The sequence below is a fragment of the Archocentrus centrarchus genome, chromosome 7 (genome assembly GCF_007364275.1).
Source record: "Archocentrus centrarchus isolate MPI-CPG fArcCen1 chromosome 7, fArcCen1, whole genome shotgun sequence".
Taxonomy (NCBI): Eukaryota; Metazoa; Chordata; class Actinopteri; order Cichliformes; family Cichlidae; genus Archocentrus; species Archocentrus centrarchus.
Window position 1 is genome coordinate 31,469,533 of NC_044352.1, and position 19,887 is coordinate 31,489,419.

At 43.1% G+C, this 19,887-nt stretch overlaps 1 protein-coding gene across 3 annotated transcripts in view; it reads left to right on the plus strand.

Annotated features, from left to right (window-relative positions):
* The window catches only part of tns2a (tensin 2a), a 56,565-nt gene extending 36,732 nt beyond the window's left edge, over nt 1–19,833 (plus strand). For 2 of the 3 annotated variants that reach the window (XM_030732737.1, XM_030732739.1), the window contains exons 10-28: nt 804–868; nt 1,907–1,990; nt 3,481–3,593; nt 4,553–4,613; nt 4,966–5,041; nt 5,370–5,499; nt 7,568–7,633; nt 8,078–8,194; nt 10,527–12,101; nt 12,352–12,517; nt 14,068–15,182; nt 15,286–15,417; nt 15,524–15,619; nt 15,729–15,806; nt 15,903–15,980; nt 16,119–16,287; nt 16,643–16,711; nt 17,034–17,063; nt 17,356–19,833. In XM_030732737.1, the coding sequence (XP_030588597.1) occupies nt 804–868; nt 1,907–1,990; nt 3,481–3,593; nt 4,553–4,613; nt 4,966–5,041; nt 5,370–5,499; nt 7,568–7,633; nt 8,078–8,194; nt 10,527–12,101; nt 12,352–12,517; nt 14,068–15,182; nt 15,286–15,417; nt 15,524–15,619; nt 15,729–15,806; nt 15,903–15,980; nt 16,119–16,287; nt 16,643–16,711; nt 17,034–17,063; nt 17,356–17,494 (4,359 nt within the window). In that variant the 3' untranslated portion in view covers nt 17,495–19,833. The remainder of the gene's footprint in view (nt 1–803; nt 869–1,906; nt 1,991–3,480; nt 3,594–4,552; nt 4,614–4,965; nt 5,042–5,369; nt 5,500–7,567; nt 7,634–8,077; nt 8,195–10,526; nt 12,102–12,351; nt 12,518–14,067; nt 15,183–15,285; nt 15,418–15,523; nt 15,620–15,728; nt 15,807–15,902; nt 15,981–16,118; nt 16,288–16,642; nt 16,712–17,033; nt 17,064–17,355) is intronic. The other variant, XM_030732738.1, reaches the window with a different exon arrangement.
* Nucleotides 19,834–19,887: the final 54 nt, after the last annotated feature.

Below are 19,887 nucleotides of genomic sequence, written 5' to 3' on the forward strand. Positions count from 1 at the left end.
TACTGAAATCTAAAAGTGTAAAGTAGCATAATGTTGAAATAGTCAAGAGAAGCGGATCCAAATTATACTTAGCAGTAAATTTATTGGACTTCAAAACTGCCAGACACCTGAAACAAGGCTGTGGAATAGTGTGTAGAAATATTATTGCATCATCCTATCAGAAACGTGGTGGTGATCTGAACACTCTGACTGCTACCAAACAGTAACCAGCTAATGCTGAGGGTGTCTGAGCTGCCCGAGCTCGTCTGGATGTTTTATTTATTGGATTTGGTCAGGAGAATTGAAATCCTAAAACCAGACTACTTCTGTGGTCTGCCAACTTTCCAGAACATTCCAGCTACAGGCAGTTCTTTGCCAGCTGCAGATCACGCCAGGGACGAGAATAAACAAGTTGTTGTCAATGAAAAATCCTCCACTGAGAGACGCACTGTGCAAAACAAGCTTTAATTTGTGCTCAGCGCGTGGAGGTGCAGCCTTCCTACTGGGATCTGGAGGGGTCACTTCAGGAATTCAGTGCTGGAATGTCTTTGGAATGTGTCAGGAAGTAAGGAGCAACCAGTGTGAAAAAAAAGACACCACAGGGAGCTTTTTAATTTGAAGTCAAACAGCTTTTCCACATCTCTCCATGGCTCTCCCTTGTTTCCAGCTCTCTCTCCTTTTCTGCTTGTTTTCTCTGTGAAAAATCAGCCGCTCAGTTAAAACCATCTGGTCTCGGAAACCATGAAAATCAGCTGTCCTCTGTGCCTGGGGATGAAATCAGCACGTCATTTTCATTTCTTTGTTGTTCCCTCTCCCTCTTACAGGGTAACAAAGGTAAAACAGGCGTGATTATTGCAGCCTACATGCACTACAGCAAGATCTCAGCTGGGTGAGTATGTGTTTGCTTATGTTGGAGACAACCAGAGCCACAACTGACACATTCCTGTTCATAAGAGTATCTGCACATTTAATGCATTAAAGGATATCTGCTTGTTAAGTCTGGGGTAATTACATTTTGCTGGGTCCAAATGCTCCCTCGGTTACCAAAAGCAAACAAACACTTAACAACCAGTGAGAGTTAAAACAGTCCAGATTCTGTCACTTCAATAAAGTGATCGGTGAAGTTGTTCTCCCAGATGTTACAATCAGGAGTGCTGTCCAGGCTTCTGAGGGGAAGAAGGGGCCATACGAATGATATACACCACTGCATGAAACACTTTGCTTTGCTTTGGTTGTTTTGTTTTCCTTTAGGAAGCTGGGGGCCAGAATGAGATGGTCCAAGGACCAGAATTGGTCCTCTCCATCTCGCCCTTAACATGAGTGTTTTACAGCATTAAGCGGAGTTCCAAATTATCAGCATGTTAGCTAGCTAGTTGACGTCAAAAAAATGAGGGCAGGTTCTAGCATTTCTTAAAAGAACATACATAGCAAAGACTGAGAAGCTTAATACCGCAAGAGTTTTGAATGTTGGTCAAGTTAGGCTAATGAAAATCTGAAGTGAGCAGCCTCAGCTATAATAGACTCGGCTTGGACCCAAAAATAATAATATTGGAGCGTTGATGCATCATCACTTAACAAGCAGATTGAAGCCACAAGCAAAAACATGTTCCACTTAAATTCAGCTACTCACTCAAACATGCATAACCAATGATGCTCGCAAACCTACTGCAGCAGCGTGTCTAGTGGCTGATTTGTGCAGGTTCATGTATGTGAAGGACAAAGATTTCCATTCAGACTTTGTTGATATGTGATTTGATAAATGAAGCCCTGCGGATTCTGCACAGGAACAGTGGAAGCTGGTTTATCCTGTGGCCAGTGCCAGCTGTATCCTCTCCATGTACTTTCTGGCATCTAGAGAGTCTGGTGCAAGTCCCATGATGGAAATTGTTGGCTGAAAGCAAGTGTGTGTGTGTGTATTTATGTACAGGGCGGACCAGGCTCTCAGTACTCTTGCCATGAGGAAGTTCTGTGAAGATAAGGTGTCCTCTTCCCTCCAGCCGTCCCAAAACAGGTAGAGGCGACGGGGTGATCTGAGCGGAAAATGAAAGGAGCTGCAGGGCGGGGGTGTGGGGGGTGTGGCTGTGGGTTTCCCACGTCATACTAAGGCTATTAAATGCATCTTCCTTGCATCCTCCAGGGAAAAGAAACATATAAAATGATAATAAAATGAATCTGGGCTTGAAACTATTTAACTGCCCCAGCTTCTGGCTCCCTGTCAGATTTTGGGCATTTCAATTGAACAGCAGAGATATTGTTAATAATGTGCTTTTTCTAGTATGAGAAGTATTTTAAAAAGTAGTTCTTTCCATTATCTTTCTCTTTGACAAGGAAAAGTTAGAATGTTAATTTGCTTTTCCTCTTTTTCTGCCAAATATCTAATTTTAAAATGTTGGATGTTTATAATATTCACACGCCAAAATATTGAGGTAATTCTGTGTAAAATGAATCCCTGTGCACAAAGATTGCTCTAAATACTGAGTCATCTGCAGCAGGCACAGCACACCCACCCACAATACAGGCAGTGTAGCTCACAGGCACTGGGTGCAGCCCTTCAGGAGACCATATGGCCATTTAGAAGAAAGTGGGATTGTAGGGAGGGAGGTTTTAAAGATATGGGCACTTAAAGGCCTTGTTTGACACAGGAAGAATTCAGGGGCTGCATGAAGGGCCGTTCAGTATAAGAAAAATAAGACATTTTTTAAAGTCTGACTCATTCAGAGCTACCCTACCAAAATTAGACATTTGGAAGTGAGCATTTAATAAAAAGGTGATGCATTTTCTAACCAGTGTTTATATGTAATTAACAAAAAAAGGGAATCTAGAGCCAGAGGTTGGTTAGGGTGCACAGCTCCGTGACAGGAAGGCCTGAACACGAGGAAACAGGCAGCCTAGTTCTATCATGCTTATAATCACCAAACTGTCCAGACACAGGCTATAACTTGATTTAAGGTGGTTAAATCAAGTGGCATGCCTTCCTTCAGAAGATGAAAAAAAAAAAAACACTCCCTAACATTTGTATTTTTAACAGTACAAAAGGGTTCAACTTCAATTTGATTAAATAAAGGTTAACACAATAGCATTAGCTAACTCTTGCTTATTTTCCCTACAAAATTATATCTAATCAGATGAGTTTCCCTTCATATTTTTCACCTGGTTGCCCACTCACGTATTTGGAGAACCACTGAGTTAAACTCTTGGGCTCCTCTGTGTGCAGTTTCACACTTACAGACTGTTAAAAACCGCATCATACTACGATTAAAGGACAAACAATAGCTCCAGAAAATGACAACTAATTCAGGAACACTGAATCACTTCCATCTGTGTTTAGGGACAAGAAGATAGATGGTAAATGGAAAAGGAGTTCATAGTCTCGGTATTAGATATTTGTTGCTTCCTTCTTACCTGGCTCTCATTGCTCAGGGGCTGTTTACATTTATCATTTGCCTTCAGAAAATGTTATTTTTCCATAAAAATCCTTCAAACTTCCTCTTCATCTTTCAGGTATATCTATTACTTTGGGGGCCTTCTGTCTGGGGCGATCAAGATGAACAGCAGCCCTCTCTTCCTCCACCAAGTACTCATCCCATCACTCCCCAACTTCCAGGGTGAAGGAGGTGTGTTTGTTGACTTTTTGGCCAAATCACCACAAATCTGCCTGTTTTTAACCTTGCACAGAAGTGTCTCCCAAATCTCTCTTTCACTCTAAATGTGGGGTTTTAGACTCTGCATTTTGAAGCTTCAGTTTTAACATTTTAGCCACCACTATAAATTTTTTTATTTGGACAAGAAGACAGAGTCCTAAGTTATCAGCTAACTCTGGCAGGTTACCTGATATTTATTGCTAAGTCAGAGACAAATCAGTCACCAAAACTGAACTGCAAACTTCTTGGATGGACTGTACCACACACAAAAACATGTTATTTATCAGATAAATCCATTAAAGTGCTTCAAAAGGCACCAACAGAACAAACATGGCCGAGAGGTCCGGTTCAGTGACTTCAACAAGCAGAGTTGAAGCCTAAACAAAATCCAGATGGATTATTATAAACTATGCCATGTATATTTGTTATGAAATGAGCTGACAAGACAAAAATTGTTGCTTTAATTATATTAATTTTATGGCCAAAGTTGGGCATTTTAGGCATTTTAACATGGAAGTCTATGGGGATCAAGTCGCTTTTTGAGACAGCCTCAAGTGGCCATTAGAGGAACTGCAGTTCAGGATTGGCTTCATTTTTCACCCTGCGAGGATGCAGCCTGTCTTGTCAGCACTTTCAGTGCAAGTGGTGAACAGACTTGAGATGTACCCTCTGTTATCTAATCTGCTGTCTGATCATCTCCAGTCCATTCTCACTCTGCCTCCTTATATAGATAAAATGTGCATGTGGTTCAGTGTTTTACTTGGCTGGATGCTGTGACAGTGTTATTGAATGCAGATGACATGCATGGTCACATTCACCCTCTACCCACACACGTTAATCTGATCATCAAGTCCACAAGGAGTCAGTCAGCACATTCTTGTCTTTGTGTTGATGGTGCTTCTCAAATCTAAAGTTCTCTCTGTTTCTTCTAGGTTACTACCCCTTCTTGAAAATCTACCAGTCCATGCAGTTGGTCTACACTTCAGGCATATAGTGAGTCTACCTTTCTGTCACAAGGCCAACTGATAGCCCAGATAAGGGGGATGAATTTGTTGGCTCTGGGGTGTTTTCTTTCATGAGCTGAGGTTTCAGCGTCGTCACAGAATAATTAAAGAGACAGGACTGAAGGAGTCTGCACAAAGGATGCTTTTCTTCTTCTTTAGTCCAGCTCCTATCTCGTGTTTTCATTTTTTTACCTCAGGGCTTTCCAGGTTTAAAAGTGTTGAGGGAAAACATGGTCTTGTTGTTTATTTATGCTACCACAATCAGTCTTTCACATTCCTTACATCCCATGCTTTCTGTAGCTGTGTAACAGGCTTGTTTGTGTACCCTTTGCTGTCTGCAGCGACCTTCAAGGCACTGGAGGCAGAAGGCTGTGTGTGACTATCGAACCAGCACTGTTGCTGAAGGGTGACATCATGGTGAGTCATATTGGAAGGAAATGCCAAGCAGAAGACCCCAGATATGAGTGGGGGTAGAATCATGACTTGATGACTTCATTTATCCTCAACAAACACTGAACGACCGTGTTATTGTGTCTCATCCCTGAAATATGCATTTTGGTCTGGAAAGGTTTTCTTGTCACTTTGTTAACAAGGAATCATAATTTGTTTTGTGCACTCAGCCATTTCCAAAGTTGTAGGTGTCACTCATCTGGGAACACAAACCCCTTCATTTACTGCACCGAGCTGTCATTATCCCACTATTCATTCAGTATCTCTTTCCCTCGCTCTCTGCTGCCCTCTGCAGGTCAAATGCTACCACAGGAGAGCCCAAAGTGCTGACAGAGACACCGTGTTCAGACTGCAGTTCCACACCTGCACCATCCACGGATCCCAGCTGTGGTTTGGCAAAGGGGAGCTGGATGAAGCGTGTACTGGTGCGTCACACTGAGCTTCACTGTAGGCCCTCAGCTGCAGATTTTTGTTGCATTTTGTGTTTGGTAGCTTGTCAGCATGCAGGTGCCCATGTGTTTAGTTTGGCATGTGCATGGGATGCATTGATGTGCGGACCACAACCACATATGGACTGGGTTAACATTTGCACTGGGCTAGATTTGGCCTGCAAGCCTTGATTTTAACACGAGTTTAGGTAATCGATGGGGAAAGAGGTGATGATTTGGCAGTACTGGTAGTGTGATGGAGGAAAACATTTTTTGATCTTCTACACAGTATTCATATTTGTGTATATAAATTTACATTTTGTGTGTTATTTTGTGGTGCTTGTTGGTTTTGCATTCATTTGATAAAAATTAAAGGAGTCCTGCTACACAAGAACCAGACAGATACCAAATATTGAATCAAACAAACATTCTTGATTTTGTCATATTTTACAACCCCAATAAATAAAAACTGAATGCAATGATTTGCAAATTTGTTTAAATATAAAAATGTACCATTTTAAGAAAAAAAAAGTTCATTTTAATTGGCTGGCAGGAACACGTCTTAAAAAATCTGTAAGCACTGAGGATTGAGGAGAGCAGCTGCTGGACTTCCTGTATCTTGTCTGATACAGGATTCTAGCTGCTCAGCAGTCCTGGGACTTGTGTTTTTTTCCATAATGTGCCAAATTTCTTTGAACTGGTGAAACATCTGGACTGGAGGCAGGACAGTTCAACAACATCCAGACTCTTGTACTATGAAGCCATGCTGTTGTAATGGATTGAGTGTGCGGTTTAGCTTTGTCTTGCTGAAATATGCAAGGCCTTTCCTGAAAAACATCTAAATAAGAAGGTGTGTTGCTCTAAAATCTGTATATACCTTTCAGCACTGATGCTGCCTTTCTATATGTACAGGCTGCCAGTTCCACAGGTGCTGATGCAGAATCACAATCTTTTGATATCACGTACTGTAGATGATGAGATATCCAAAGAATTTACAATTTTATGTTGAGAAACATTATTCTAAAAATGTTCCATTAACCATTAACCTAATTTGCTGTAAAATGTTCCTTCCAGCTGTTTCTTTTTAGTACCACTTATTTTTCCAGCCTTTTGTTGTCCTTGTTCCCCCTTTTTGAGATGTGTCGCTGCTATAAGCGTCAAAAATGAGCTAATATTTCTCTTAAAATATCACATTTTCTCAGTTTTTAAGCATATTTTCTGTGTTCTGTTGTGAATAAAATGTGGGCTTTATGAGATTTGCAAATCATTGCACAGTATCCCACCTTTTTTAGAATTGGAGTTGTAAAAAAATAGTCTCACTTTAACTGTACAAGAACAAATAATATTGCTCCTTAAATGCTCGATTTTGCCTCTCTGCTTCTGGATACTTTTAAATTCTGGCATTATTTGTTAATGGTGGTTGGATAATCACCACTTACAACTAAGTGACATAATAGCAGCTCTTTGAATTGGAGTTGTGGGAATATATTCACAGCGGTTTGGCCTCTTAATATCATGGTTAAATAAATCCCGCAATAGTTGTAGCTTAATCCCCATCGAGGACATAATAGCAGCTCCCTGGAGGAGAGGGTAGTGAGCATGAGCTGTGCTGTGCAGTAAATGTGTTTAAATATCCCACAGAGAGAGTAAATGATATCTAATAAGTGCTTATCTGCTGCTTAAGTCCATAGTGAATATGCTCATTACTTCATTTCCTCATCTAGTTCCCTGAAATGTGTAGAAGCATGTTCTTAAAGTAAGAAGCACACTAAGCACACATAAATGCATGATTGTGGGTTCATACAACTCCAAACACATCTGTGGAACATATTAGTGTATTTTATATCCTGGCGCAATAGTTTGTTTCCTCAGAGGCTCAAAAGCACCAGTATGCTTTCATGAATGTGGATTTCATGTGGAGATTACATTGATATCTGTAGACTGTAGCGTAGAGAATTCAGACCCTTCGTGGGTATATTTTTATGCAAGAAGCTAAAATATTTATCCTGATCTCGGGGAATATCTCTCAGTTTTGTTGAGCATGTTTCATTTTTCTTCTCCCCAGATGAGCGTTTTCCATCTGATGCCACAGTGGAGTTTGTCTTCTCCTCCGGACCAGAGCGGATCAAAGGTTAGTTCAGTGTGTTTGTTCTGTGAGGGGAGCAATGCACAACATTCCTGGCAAGTAGTCTAAAGGGAAGAAAACATCCAGAAAACATACAAAATTAATCAAATGAACAGGATTAAATATTCTCCAAACAAATTCTGAATGTGTATTCAAGGGACATTTTTAACTGGTAATCACTTTCTCCATTAACCAGAAGTTAATTTGTATTGATATTTTGTGTGTGTGTATGTATGTGTGTTTATATATATATATATATATATATATATATATATATATATATATATATATATATATATATATATATATATATATATATATATATATATATATATATTTTAAGTTATTGTTAATGATTATGTTAATTCATTCATTAACTAGTAATTCATAAATAGTTATTTATTAAAATCACTTTGGAGCAGAAATACATGGTAATATTTGTCTTCTCAGGCCGTGAGTACCACAAGAACGACCCGGCTGTCACAGTCGACTACAACACCGCTGACCCTGTGGTTCGCTGGGATTCCTATGAGAATTTTAACCAGCGATACCAGGATAGCCTGGAAGGTAACTGTCTTCATAGTCACCATGGTGGAGAAATAAAAGCCTTAAACACCAGCCCTCATGGCGCTGGCCATTAAGATGGTATAGAGTTCAAATAGACACAAGTCTGCTAAAATTCCAAAGGGATGTTTACTGTGAGATTAATTCAATTCAGTTCAATTTTATTTATATAGCACCAAAAATACCCTCAAAAAACAGCTGTCTCAAGGCACTTTATGTTGTAAGGTAAAGACCCTAAATAGTACAATAGTACAGAGAAAACCCCAACAATCAGATGACCCTCTATGAGCAAGCACTTGGTGACAGTGGGAAGGAAAAACTCCCTTTTAACAGGAAGAAGCTTCCAGCAGAACCAGGCTCAGGGAGGGGGGGGTCATCTACCGCAACTGGCTGGGGCTGAGGGGAGAGACAGGACAAAAGAAACTCTGTAAAACAGAGCCAGAGATTAATAATGACTAATGATTCTGTATAAACATATGGAGAGTGAAAAGAGGTCAGTGAAAAAGAAACACAGTGCATTGTGGGAACCCCCAGCAGCCTAGGCCTATTGTAGCTTAGCTAAGGGAGGGTTCAGGGTCACCTGATCCAGTCCTAACTATAAGCTTGATCAAAAAAGGAGAGTTTTAAGCCTAATCTTAAAAGTAGAGAGGGCGTCTGTCTCCCAAATCCAAAAGAGGGCTTGAAAGCTGAAAGCTCTGCTTCCCATTCTACTTAAAAAAGTGCTCTATTAAGGCAATATGGTTCTATGAGGTCTTTAAGATAAGATGGGGCCTGATTATTCATGACCTTATATGTAAGAAGAAGGATTTTAAATTTGATTGTGGATTTGACAGAGCCAATGAAACCAATATGGGAGAAATCTGCTCTCTCTTTCTAGTCCCTGTCAGTACTCTAGCTGCAGCATTTTGGATCAGCTGGAAGATTTTCAGGGAGCTTTTAGGACAACCTGATAATAATAAATGACAATATTCCAGCCTAGAAATAATAAATGAATGAATTAGCTTTTCAGCATCACTCTGAGACAGGATGTTTCTGATTTTAGAAATATTGCGCAAATGCAAGATAGCAGTCCGGCATGTTTTTTTATTATGTGCATTGAAGGACATATCCGGATCAAAAATGAGTCCAAGATTTCTCACAGTGTTACTCGAGGCCAAAGTAATGCCATCCAGAGTAAGAATCTGGTTAGACACCATGTTTCTAAGATTTTTGGAGCTGAGTACAGTAACTTTAGTTTTATCTCAATTTAGAAGTAGGAAATTAGAGGTCATCCAGGCCTTTATGTCTTTAAGACATTCCTGCAGTTTAACTAATTGATGTGTGTCATCTGGCTTCATGGATAGATAAAGATGGGTATCATGTCCATTGCTGTTATGCCTTCTAATAATACTGCCTAAGGGAAGCATGTATAGTGTAAATAAAATTGGTCCTAGCACAGAACCCTGTGGAACTCCATAATTAACCTTAGTGTGTGAAGAAGACTCCCCATTTACATGAACAAATTGGAGTCTATGAGATAAATATGATTCAAACCACTGCAGTGCAGTACCTTTAATACCTGTAGCAAGCTCTAATCTCTGTAATAAAATGTTATGGTCGACAAAAGCTGCACTGAGGTCCAACAGGACAAGAACAGAGATGAGTCCACTGTCAGAGGCTCTAAGAAGATCATTTGTAACCTTCACTAATGCTGTTTCTGTACTGTGATGAATTCTGAAACCTGACTGAAACTCTTCAAATAAACCGTTCCTCTGCAGATGATCAGTTAGCTGTTTTACAACTACTCTTTCAAGAATCTTTGAGAGAAAAGGAAGGTTGGAGATTGGCCTATAATTAGCTAAGACAGCTGGGTCAAGTGATGGCTTTTTAAGTAGAGGTTTAATTACAGCCACCTTGAAGGTCTGTGGTACATAGCCAAGTAGCAACAGTAGATTAATCATATTTAAGATCAAAGCATTAATGGGATTTAGTTGACACGTTGATGGTTTGGAGGAAGCAACTATTGAAGTTAACTCCGAAAGATCAATTGGAGAGAGAGAGTCTAAACAAATAACAGTACTATTGAAAGTAGCTGTACATGAAGATGTTATGAATAATTTTTTGTCTAATTGTTAAAATGTTATTTGTGAAAAAAAATCAGTCATTACTAGTCAAAGTTAAAGGAATAGTAGGCTCAACGGAGCTCTGACTGTCAGCCTGGCTACAGTGCTCAAACAAAACCTGGGGTTGTTCTTATTTTCTTCAATCAGGGATGAATAATAAGATGCCCTAGCTTTACAGAGGCCTTTTTATAGCGATTAAAAACTGAATTTATCTATCTGTCCTTGTGTCGTAGATATTGCCCACACAAGAGGTCCTCTAGATGGTAGCCTCTACGCTCAGATAAAGAAGCGGCGAGGTCCTGGCTCTGGTTCTCTCACCTCAACCAATGGCAGCATCGCAGGGGGGGTTGTTGCAGAAGATAGGCCTGATCACCATATCACCCAAGGTTCTGACTCCGCCCTCTCAGCGCATTCTTTCCATTTGAACCAGTCTTCTGTCCATCCAGACCACCAGGAGGAGCCCATTCGTCCACCACCTCCCACCAGACAGGAAAGGGAGGAGCTCGAGCGCCTTCTTGGAGGCATCGAAGGAAACCGAGATGGAGAGAGAGAGACTGCTATTTTGGATGATGGAGATTCTATTCAATCCGAGAGAACTGGGACGCTGAGGCTCAGCAGGTCATGTTCCTGCCGGGATGGTTACCGGTCACAGCGCTGTGCTGAGCCAGGATGTGACCGCACCCTCCTCATGCCTAATGGCTATTGCCTCGATCGGGCTCCCGGGACCAACGGCCATCACGGGGCTCCTCCTTCAGCAAGCCCCAACCCAGCTGCTCCACCATCACACATGGATCTGTGCCAACACTATAGCCCCCACTCCCACCAGTCCCTCCCACCTCCAGATCTAGTGTGGGACCGTCAGAGTGGCCCACCACACTACCTGCACCGCTCCTGCTCAGAGGCTCCGTCATCACATCATATCTGTCCTTACCCATCAGCAGACCTTACCCCTCATTCTCACAGCCACCCCCATCACCACCCTATGTCTGCCCCAGGTCGCCTCTGCTGTCGGGAAGATGAGTACACACCCTACCACCACCCTCCTCCACCTCACAGCCACCACCATCCCCACCCACACCAGAAACCCTCCACCAGCCCTACTTATCATGATATAATGCTAATGGATGGTCTGCCACCTCCTGGCTGCCCTTGCAGGGACTGCAGCATCAGGAGAGAGGACTCAGCGGCCTATCACAGCCTGAGGTTGGACCGTGGCGACAGCTTCCATTGGGACAGAGAGGCGGAGCTTCATCAAAGGGAGGTGGGGCTTAGGAGAGCTAGGGAGACAGAATTACCCAGGGGGTCAGAGCTCCACTGGGAGAGGGATCCGGGGCTGAGACGAGGCAGAGAGCTGTCCCTTCAGTGGGAGCGAGACAGGGAGGTGGAGCTGCAGTGGGAGAGGGACAGAGAGGCGGAATACTGGCACAGGAGAGCCACCGTAGCCTCCTACGGTCCACAGGGCCACGATCTTCCAGCCTTCACCTTTGACCCCTTGCCATCAGGTCACCCAGCTTACCCAGAGGCATCAAGGTCCCACGCTCATTCCCACCTGGACATGAAGTACAGCAGCAGCAGCAGTGGTTATCAGACACCACGTCAGCTGTGCCCCTGCTCACCTTACCAACCCTCGCCATCTGAAAGCAGGGGCTACGCCTCAGGCTACCAGTCAGAGTCCACGTCACCGCTGCCTCCTGCTTCCTCTATGATGGGGCACTGCAGCCACAGCAGTGGACCAGCAGAGCACAACCACAACCACCATCATCACCATCCAGACTCACAGCAGTCATGCAGCTCTGACTCACACACTGGTGAGTCACGTTAAAACACACACGCACTCAGTAATGTGAAAATAAATTATCTCTAATGAGCAACAGCATGCACTGAAAATTTGTTTTTGACTCGACACATGCCTTTAACATTATTCTCAAGCTGCTTCTTGAGTTTTTTACAGGGTGCTTACATAAGAATCAGCTGGGGACATATTAACTATGTAACAGCTGATACTGTTTACTGAGGTAACTTCCTGTAAAATGCTTCATTGTTCCCCTCCTCTGTCAGATGGTCTCCGTAGTTCTGGTGAAAGTGTGGGCTGGAGGGATCACATTACCCATGGTTCCTTTAAGAGAGTCCACAGAGACGGCCATGCCGCGTGCTCCACGCCCTCTGACATGTCTGGATCACCCACTCCTGTCCACACCAGCAGTCCTGTACACACACAGGAAAGGTATCCCACTCTTACCCAACCGTGGTAGTGTTGGTTGGACTTTTTCTCACAACCAGGGTGGAAATAAACATGTAACTGTGACAGTGAATCATAAATAAAGTTATTAGTACACTGTAGTCAAAAAATTATTTCTGCCTGTTCTAATTTATATTTATAAAGAGGTGGGGTGGGTGGGGTTGCAGAGTAACTTGCAGCTTGTCTAATATCACAGTGTATTTACCTTGAAATCTAAAGTGCCTGAGATGAACTGATACTATATAGTTTAAAAATTAATGGAAATGTAATAGAATTTAATTGAATTCTGATCACAGCACAAGCCAGACCACCAAGTAGATGTCTGATTATACAACCCCAATTCCGAACAAACTGCGATGCTGTGTAAAATATAAATAAAAACAGAATACAGTGATTTACAAGGCTCATAAACTGATTGGAAGTTGGGACAGACCATGTTTATCACTCTGTAGTATCCCCTCTTCATTTAACAGCAGTCCATCTGGGAACTGAGGAGAGGTAAAGATGGGCAGACGTTCACTAATCTGCAAAAAAAAAAAAAGAAACTGTGTTCAGAAGAATGTTCCTCAATGCAAAATTGTGAAGACTTTGAATATCTCACCAATTTCCTGTACAAAATATCATCAAAAGATTCCAAGAATCTGGAGAAATCTGTGTGCACAGGGGACAAGGCCAGAACTCCATATCGGATGCTGATCTTCAGGCTCTCAGGCTGCACTACATTAAAAACAGGTGTGTTTCTGTCCTGGAAATCACTGCATGGGCTCAGGAACACTTTCCAGAAATCACTGTGTGTGAACACAGTCCACCATGCCATCCTCAGATGCAGGCTAAAGCTTCATCGTGCAAAGAAGAAGCCGTGATGTGAACGAGAGCTTGTTTAAGATGGACTGAGGCAAAGTAGAAAACTGTTCTGAGGTCAGACAAATTAAAATGGGAACTTCTTTTTGGAAAACATGGACGCCACTTCCTCTGGACTAAAGAGAAGAGGGATCATCCGGCTTGTTTGTTATCATCACTGGGGTGCATTTGTTGTAGCTTGCACATCTGGAACGGCGCCATCAATGCTGAAAGGTATATACAGGTTTTAAAGCAGCATTCCTTCTTGTTCTTCAACATTCCTCTCCCAGACATCCAGCAGCTGCTCTCATCAGTTCCCAGGTGTTTAAGGACTGTTGTTAAAAGAAGAGGGGATGCTACACAGTGGTAAATACAACTATTTTGAGACATGCTGATCAAATTCAAAATGATATTTCCTAAAATGTTCCATTTCCTCAGTTTAAATATTTGATATGTTTCCTATGTTCTGTTGTGATTAAAATATAGGTTTAGGAGATCTACAAATCATTGCATTCTGTTTTTATTTACATGTTGTACATACTCCCCAACTTTTTTGGAATTGGGTTTGCATTTGTTGATTCATTTACACGTACTGTATAAACCTTCAGGTTTTTATCTAGATTTCACTCTGATATTAACTCACAGTGAAGAAACTGCTGGTCTCTGATAGTAATACTCACATGTATCCATTTAAGCCCCAGTCCGGGAAGGAGGGAGTACAACATTCGGACCACAGACATCATCAATGACTACGAGGCTCCCCAGCCTCAGGATGGGCACTGCTGTACTAACAATATCGTCCAGGAATCTCCGGAAAGCCAGAGAAGCAGCACAGAGCCCCTGGAGCCGCTCACCAAAGACACGCAGTCACACACAGCCACACCCAAACAAACAGAATCCACCAATCAGCAGCAGCATTGTAGCTCCGATCTGCCCTCAGCTTGTGACTCTCTGACACCACCTACATCAAAGCAAACACACTGCCAGACTCCCTCTTCTCCTGTTCATTCTCCACCTATACCAGATGCACACCCTCATCCTGGCCCTCTGACGCTCCAGACGCACACTCCTCCAGAAGCCGGTGTTCCACCGTCTGCCATGGCACAGGAAGTGTCACAGCCTCAGAGCCAAATCCAAGCTCCCAGCTGTGCAGGACCATCTGTAGCACAGGTAAATGGATCCTCTCCGACCAGGGAGTCTCACCCAGAGGTCCCCAAACACACCAGCACTGCCAGCCCCACAACTTCTCCTGCACCATCATCCCCACAGCCTGGGCCCAGCAGCATGGAGGGTTCCCCCGTGTCTGATCCACCAGTTCCCGGATTCGCCACCCTGGGTAGAAGGTTGATGCTGAGTGGGTCGGACCCCCACCACATAAACCACACACAGCAACATGGACCCCTGCATCACCACTACCAAGCCAGCGTGGAGCACAGTGCAGCTGTGGACATTAACAAGAGGCACTGCAACTCTGCTCATACGTCACAACTCCACCCAGCCTCCTACTCTAACTACACCACCATCTCCATCCCCCTTCCTCACCCCCAGCCACCCTTGCCAGAGAAGCGCCATCCGCCCGGACAGTCCGGTTCCCCCAGCGATGGGGTGAAGCCAGCTGTGGGCCATGTTCCTCCCTCTACTGCCACGCAGCATCAGCACCACGTCACATTTTCTCCCACGGTGGGAGAAATAGCTCCCCCTGCTGGTCAAAATGACGGAGTAGAGGCCGAGACTGCGAATCGGGTCAGTGTGAAGTTTGTGCAGGACAGTTCCAAGTTTTGGTATAAGCCTGGCATCTCTAGAGAGCAAGGTAAGCGCTTTAGTTCCTTTCTTTTGCCTAACTTGAGAAAAAAATTATTCTTTGAATGCCTGCAGATGTAAAATTCCTAACATATCATTGTGCTTGGACATAGCAATCGCAGCTCTGAAGGAGAGGGAGCCAGGAACATTCCTAATCAGGGACAGTAACTCGTTCCAGGGGGCCTATGGCCTGGCCCTGAAGGTGGCTACACCTCCTCACAATGTGAGCAACCACAGCAACAAAGGTAAAAAATGACTGTGTGCATCATGTAGATGTCTCATTTCAATCAATTTTTCCCCTCTGCTTAGTTTCTTTGTTCCTTTTAACTTTTCATAAATCTGCTTTTACAGTGAGCGACCCTCTGGAGCAGCTAGTGAGACACTTTCTAATTGAAACTAGCCCCCGAGGAGTCAAGATTAAAGGCTGTCAGAATGAACCCTACTTTGGTGAGTTTCATAATGTCCATTTCAAGGACAGTATTCATGTGTTAGAAATGGGCATTATTGTGCGCCTTGTTATCTTGGATCTACTAATGATTTATTCTGTTTTCCACAGGGAGTCTGTCTGCACTAGTCTACCAGCACTCTATCACACCCATCTCTTTGCCCTGCGCTCTTAAAATCCCTGAAAAAGGTTGGCTCTCCTTAGTTTTTAGAGGCTCATACTTATTCGAATTAATAAGTGACTGAGTATTTTGCAGTCTTATTCAGTTTCTCTCCATGTTGTCAGATCTCATCGGAGAGGTGCAGGAGGTTCAACCAGTCAGTAACATCAGCACAGCTGCTGACCTGCTGAAACAAGGAGCAGGTGACTCCTCTCTTTCCCTCTTCCTAAAACACACTGTGTTAAATCACATTATGTATGAACAGTACCGTGCAGAGGGAGACACTTTTTTATACAGTGTATGATCAATAAGCTCACCTCTGTCTGTCCTTCTTCCCTCAGCCTGTAACGTCCTCTATCTGAACTCTGTGGAAACAGAGTCCCTGACGGGCCCCCAGGCCATTGCCAAGGCAACAGATGCCACACTAGGTCGTAACCCGCGTCCTGCCGCCACAGTCGTCCAGTTCAAGGTGACATCGCAGGGTATCACGCTGACCGACAACCAACGCAGGTAAGAGATTAACTGTGGGTTTATATTTTTTATAAAACCACTTTACACTGACTAGGGTGCCCTCCTGGCCGCCTCTTGGGTGAGGTGTTCCAGGCATGTTGTACTGGGAGGAGGTCCTGGGGCAGACCCAGGAAACGCTGGGGAGATTGTATCTCTCGGCTGGCCTGGGAATGCCTCAGTGTCCCCCTGGATGAGGTGGCGGAGATGGCTGATGTTGAGAGAGGTCTGGTCTTCTCTGCTTAGGCTGCTGCCTCCACAACCCAGCCCTGGATAAGTGGCAGAAAATGGATGGATGGATGGATACTTTACACTAATTTCAGCATTTCTTTAACTGTCTGTGTCTTTCTTCTTCCAGAGTTTTCTTCAGGAGACATTACCCAGTGAACAGCGTGACCTTCAGCAGCATGGACCCAAAGGACCGGAGGTGGGAAACCCACAAGACATAATTGGTCTTGTAGCCTTAATTAGAACCACAGCTGACGTACAGTCTGTAGGAACTCACTGCACCGTGATCATTCCTTGCATCTGTTGCCTTGAGCCCTCGCATGAATGTCTGTATCAGTAGGAGTGCATCTATTATTGCCCATGAATATGTGTGTGTGTGTGTGTGTGAGCGTGCACGAGAGACATGAACATGCTGGCTGTGGCCGAGGCTGCGGCTGCATCAGTTTGACTGGCAGCTTTGCCTGTGTGTGCGCGTATGCCTGAGTCCTCTCTCTCTCTCTGTCTCTGTCTCTTGGCTGTAGGTGGACTAACTCAGACAACACAACTGTTAAGTAAGTGCTCCGTTTGTGTTTTAAAGGCTGAGAGAAAGCATAGATGTGTGTATGCCTCTGCATGGCATCCGACTGCGTGTGAGCCTTGGCAAAAATCATCCAGCAAACCTCTGAACTTATGATTTAATTGTGAATTTATGAGCTGTCCTAGATTACTACATAGTAGTGTACCCTGTAGGCTGTTACCAAGGTGACAAACTCTGAATTATTGTGTAACTGCGTTTGCTTCTCTTTGTTGTCCCGTCCCTTTTTCACATCCTCTCTCTTTTATTCCCCGCCCTTCCCATCTCAGGGTGTTTGGTTTTGTAGCCAAGAAGCCCGGCTGCACGGCGGAGAACGTCTGCCACTTATTTGCTGAGTTGGACCCCGACCAACCCGCTTCTGCCATCGTCAACTTCATCAACAAGGTCATGCTGGCTCAGCGCCGATAGAGGGAGACAAAGAGAGGAAAGAGCATCGAGGGAGAGTCACAGGCGGCATATGCAGTCATACCGCCAGGACCATTATTGTTCATTATTGGACCGGTGCCTTTGCTTTCTGAGTCTGAGGCTTCGTGACGAGGAATTTTTTAGGTGTCTGAAGGCAACTTAAAATCAGTCTGAGATCCCTTCTGGTTGTTTATATTTGTTTCTTTTACAAGCCATGATGTACAGTGTTACAACTCCACGTTTGAGGAGGCTTCAGAGGAAATGGCTTTCCAACAAAACAAGCAAGCATCTATCAAGGGCTGCTGTCATGAAGTAAGATTCCTCGCTTTACTCAGCTTTAGGTTTGCACTGTCACAAAGCTGGCTCACTTTTACCTTTTTCTTTCTCAAATATGTCACTTTTGGATTAAAAACACAACAAAACAGCAGCAGCCAAACAAGGCTTCACAGTGCAGAGTCCAAAACCACTGGTGGTGTTTGTCTTCCATATACCCTCTATGGACTTCACCCTTAGGTTTGAGGACCACTGTTTTGAAGCCTCATATAGACATTAATTGGAGAAGAGGGGAGAACTCAAGGAAAACCAGAGGATGCTCCACGCCCATCAGCTAACGACTTCTCAGTCATAAGAAATTCCTGCTTTGTCACCTGTTTCACTCTAAATGGCACCATCATTTACAAAATGAACATCATGCTGTGTTGCAGAAGAACACAAACTACCAATTGAGATCACAAACCCATTAGGGAAATATTTACCAAGCTCATAAATCAAGTGAGAGGTAGGGTGAGTTTCTCTAAGACTTCGTTGCCCCCTACTGGCCATGACAGAGAATGCAGGTTTAAAGCCCCTCCCTTCTCTTTTGTACAGTCTGTGGTACCTCAGTTTCATGATGGAGCATTAATAGATTATCAGGGCTTTTATAACAGCATCTTATTCCATTGTTCTAACAAAATTATTATTTTTATGTTAGTGGGGGTGTCACTGTTTCCTCTTATATTGTCTTAAAGGCCTCCATCAAATGTTGCAGGAGCATCTAAATATTGCTTTTTGCCATGTAGCCTTGATTATTAGATACATGTTATTACACAACATGAACTGAAGTCATAGTTTGGATGATATTGTAAAAGGCTTATAATTTAGAGTTTCTCCTCTTTCTTTTGGGTGAGAAGCCCAGAGTTAGCTGATGATAAGCTTCATGATACCCAGACTCATCACTGACAGGCTCGCTGAAGCCCATCAGAACTTACTTGGTGATCGAGGTCCCTGTTTTAATGATTAAGTAGCCGTTTTATGACCTCCGCCCTGCCAGTGTCCAGTAAAACGAAAGCAGCTTTATGACAGCAGTTACGAGGATGCGTGCTTGCACTATTATGGGCTGTCAAAGCCTAATGAAGTTCACCAAACGTAACGATTTCCTTTAAAAATGAATGGTGTTAATATTTTGAACTGATACAAAATCTGCATCTTTCTTTGTTACAAAGTGGCCAAAGCCCTGATGATGTAATTTACTTTCTGTATCTCGAGATGTTCAGATGTATATACAGCACCATATACAGTCGTGCCTTCAATAGCACCTGTAACCAGTGTAACACCTTGCTGAGTCGACAATCATGTTTTTTTTTTTTTTGGTTTGTTTTTCTCACTCATACACTTCTAGTCAGAGCAAGCGAGAGGAATAACTAATGAAAGGAAACAGAAATGTGAGGCTTTAAGCCTTTAACAAGTGTATGTGTTAGAGAGGGGTGTGTGTGTGTGTGTGTGTGTGTGTTGAGGGTGTTCAGGTAAATATGCGGGCTAAAGGTATTGTTACGTCCACTTTTAAAGACTTGTATGTGAAATGGGGAAAAAGCTAGCTGTGGGAGGACGTATAGAATCAAAGCACGCTGCTGCCGTGAAGTTTCTGATGTTTTTTTCCCCCACTGCTTCATGTTATGACCACAGGCAGTATGAAAGTTATTCACATATATATATTAACAAAGAAATACAAACACACACACACGTAAGCCAGTGGCCTAAAGAGAGATGTACTTAACCAAAGACGAAGCACTCTTGTATTAATAAGCTTTTTATCCAGTTATATTTTTGTACTTATTACTTCTTTTATTTTTACTATGCATTCATTTAGTGTGTCGCCTTGTTTGGTAGGAAAAAAAAAAACACTACTTGTATTACAGCGATAATATATTGTGATCTGTTGATCTCTGTATTATGTAGTAATATATTTTCACATGCAGCTATAGGACAGCATATGAGACATAAAAAGGAAACGTGTTTGTTTGAAAAGGTTTTTGTATGGAAGAAAATGAAGAATAGAATTAAACTGAAGTGATGTGGTACCTAAACTCGTGTCAGTGGTTATTTTGGATTATTTCAGTCGTCACTGCTACACTCAGATT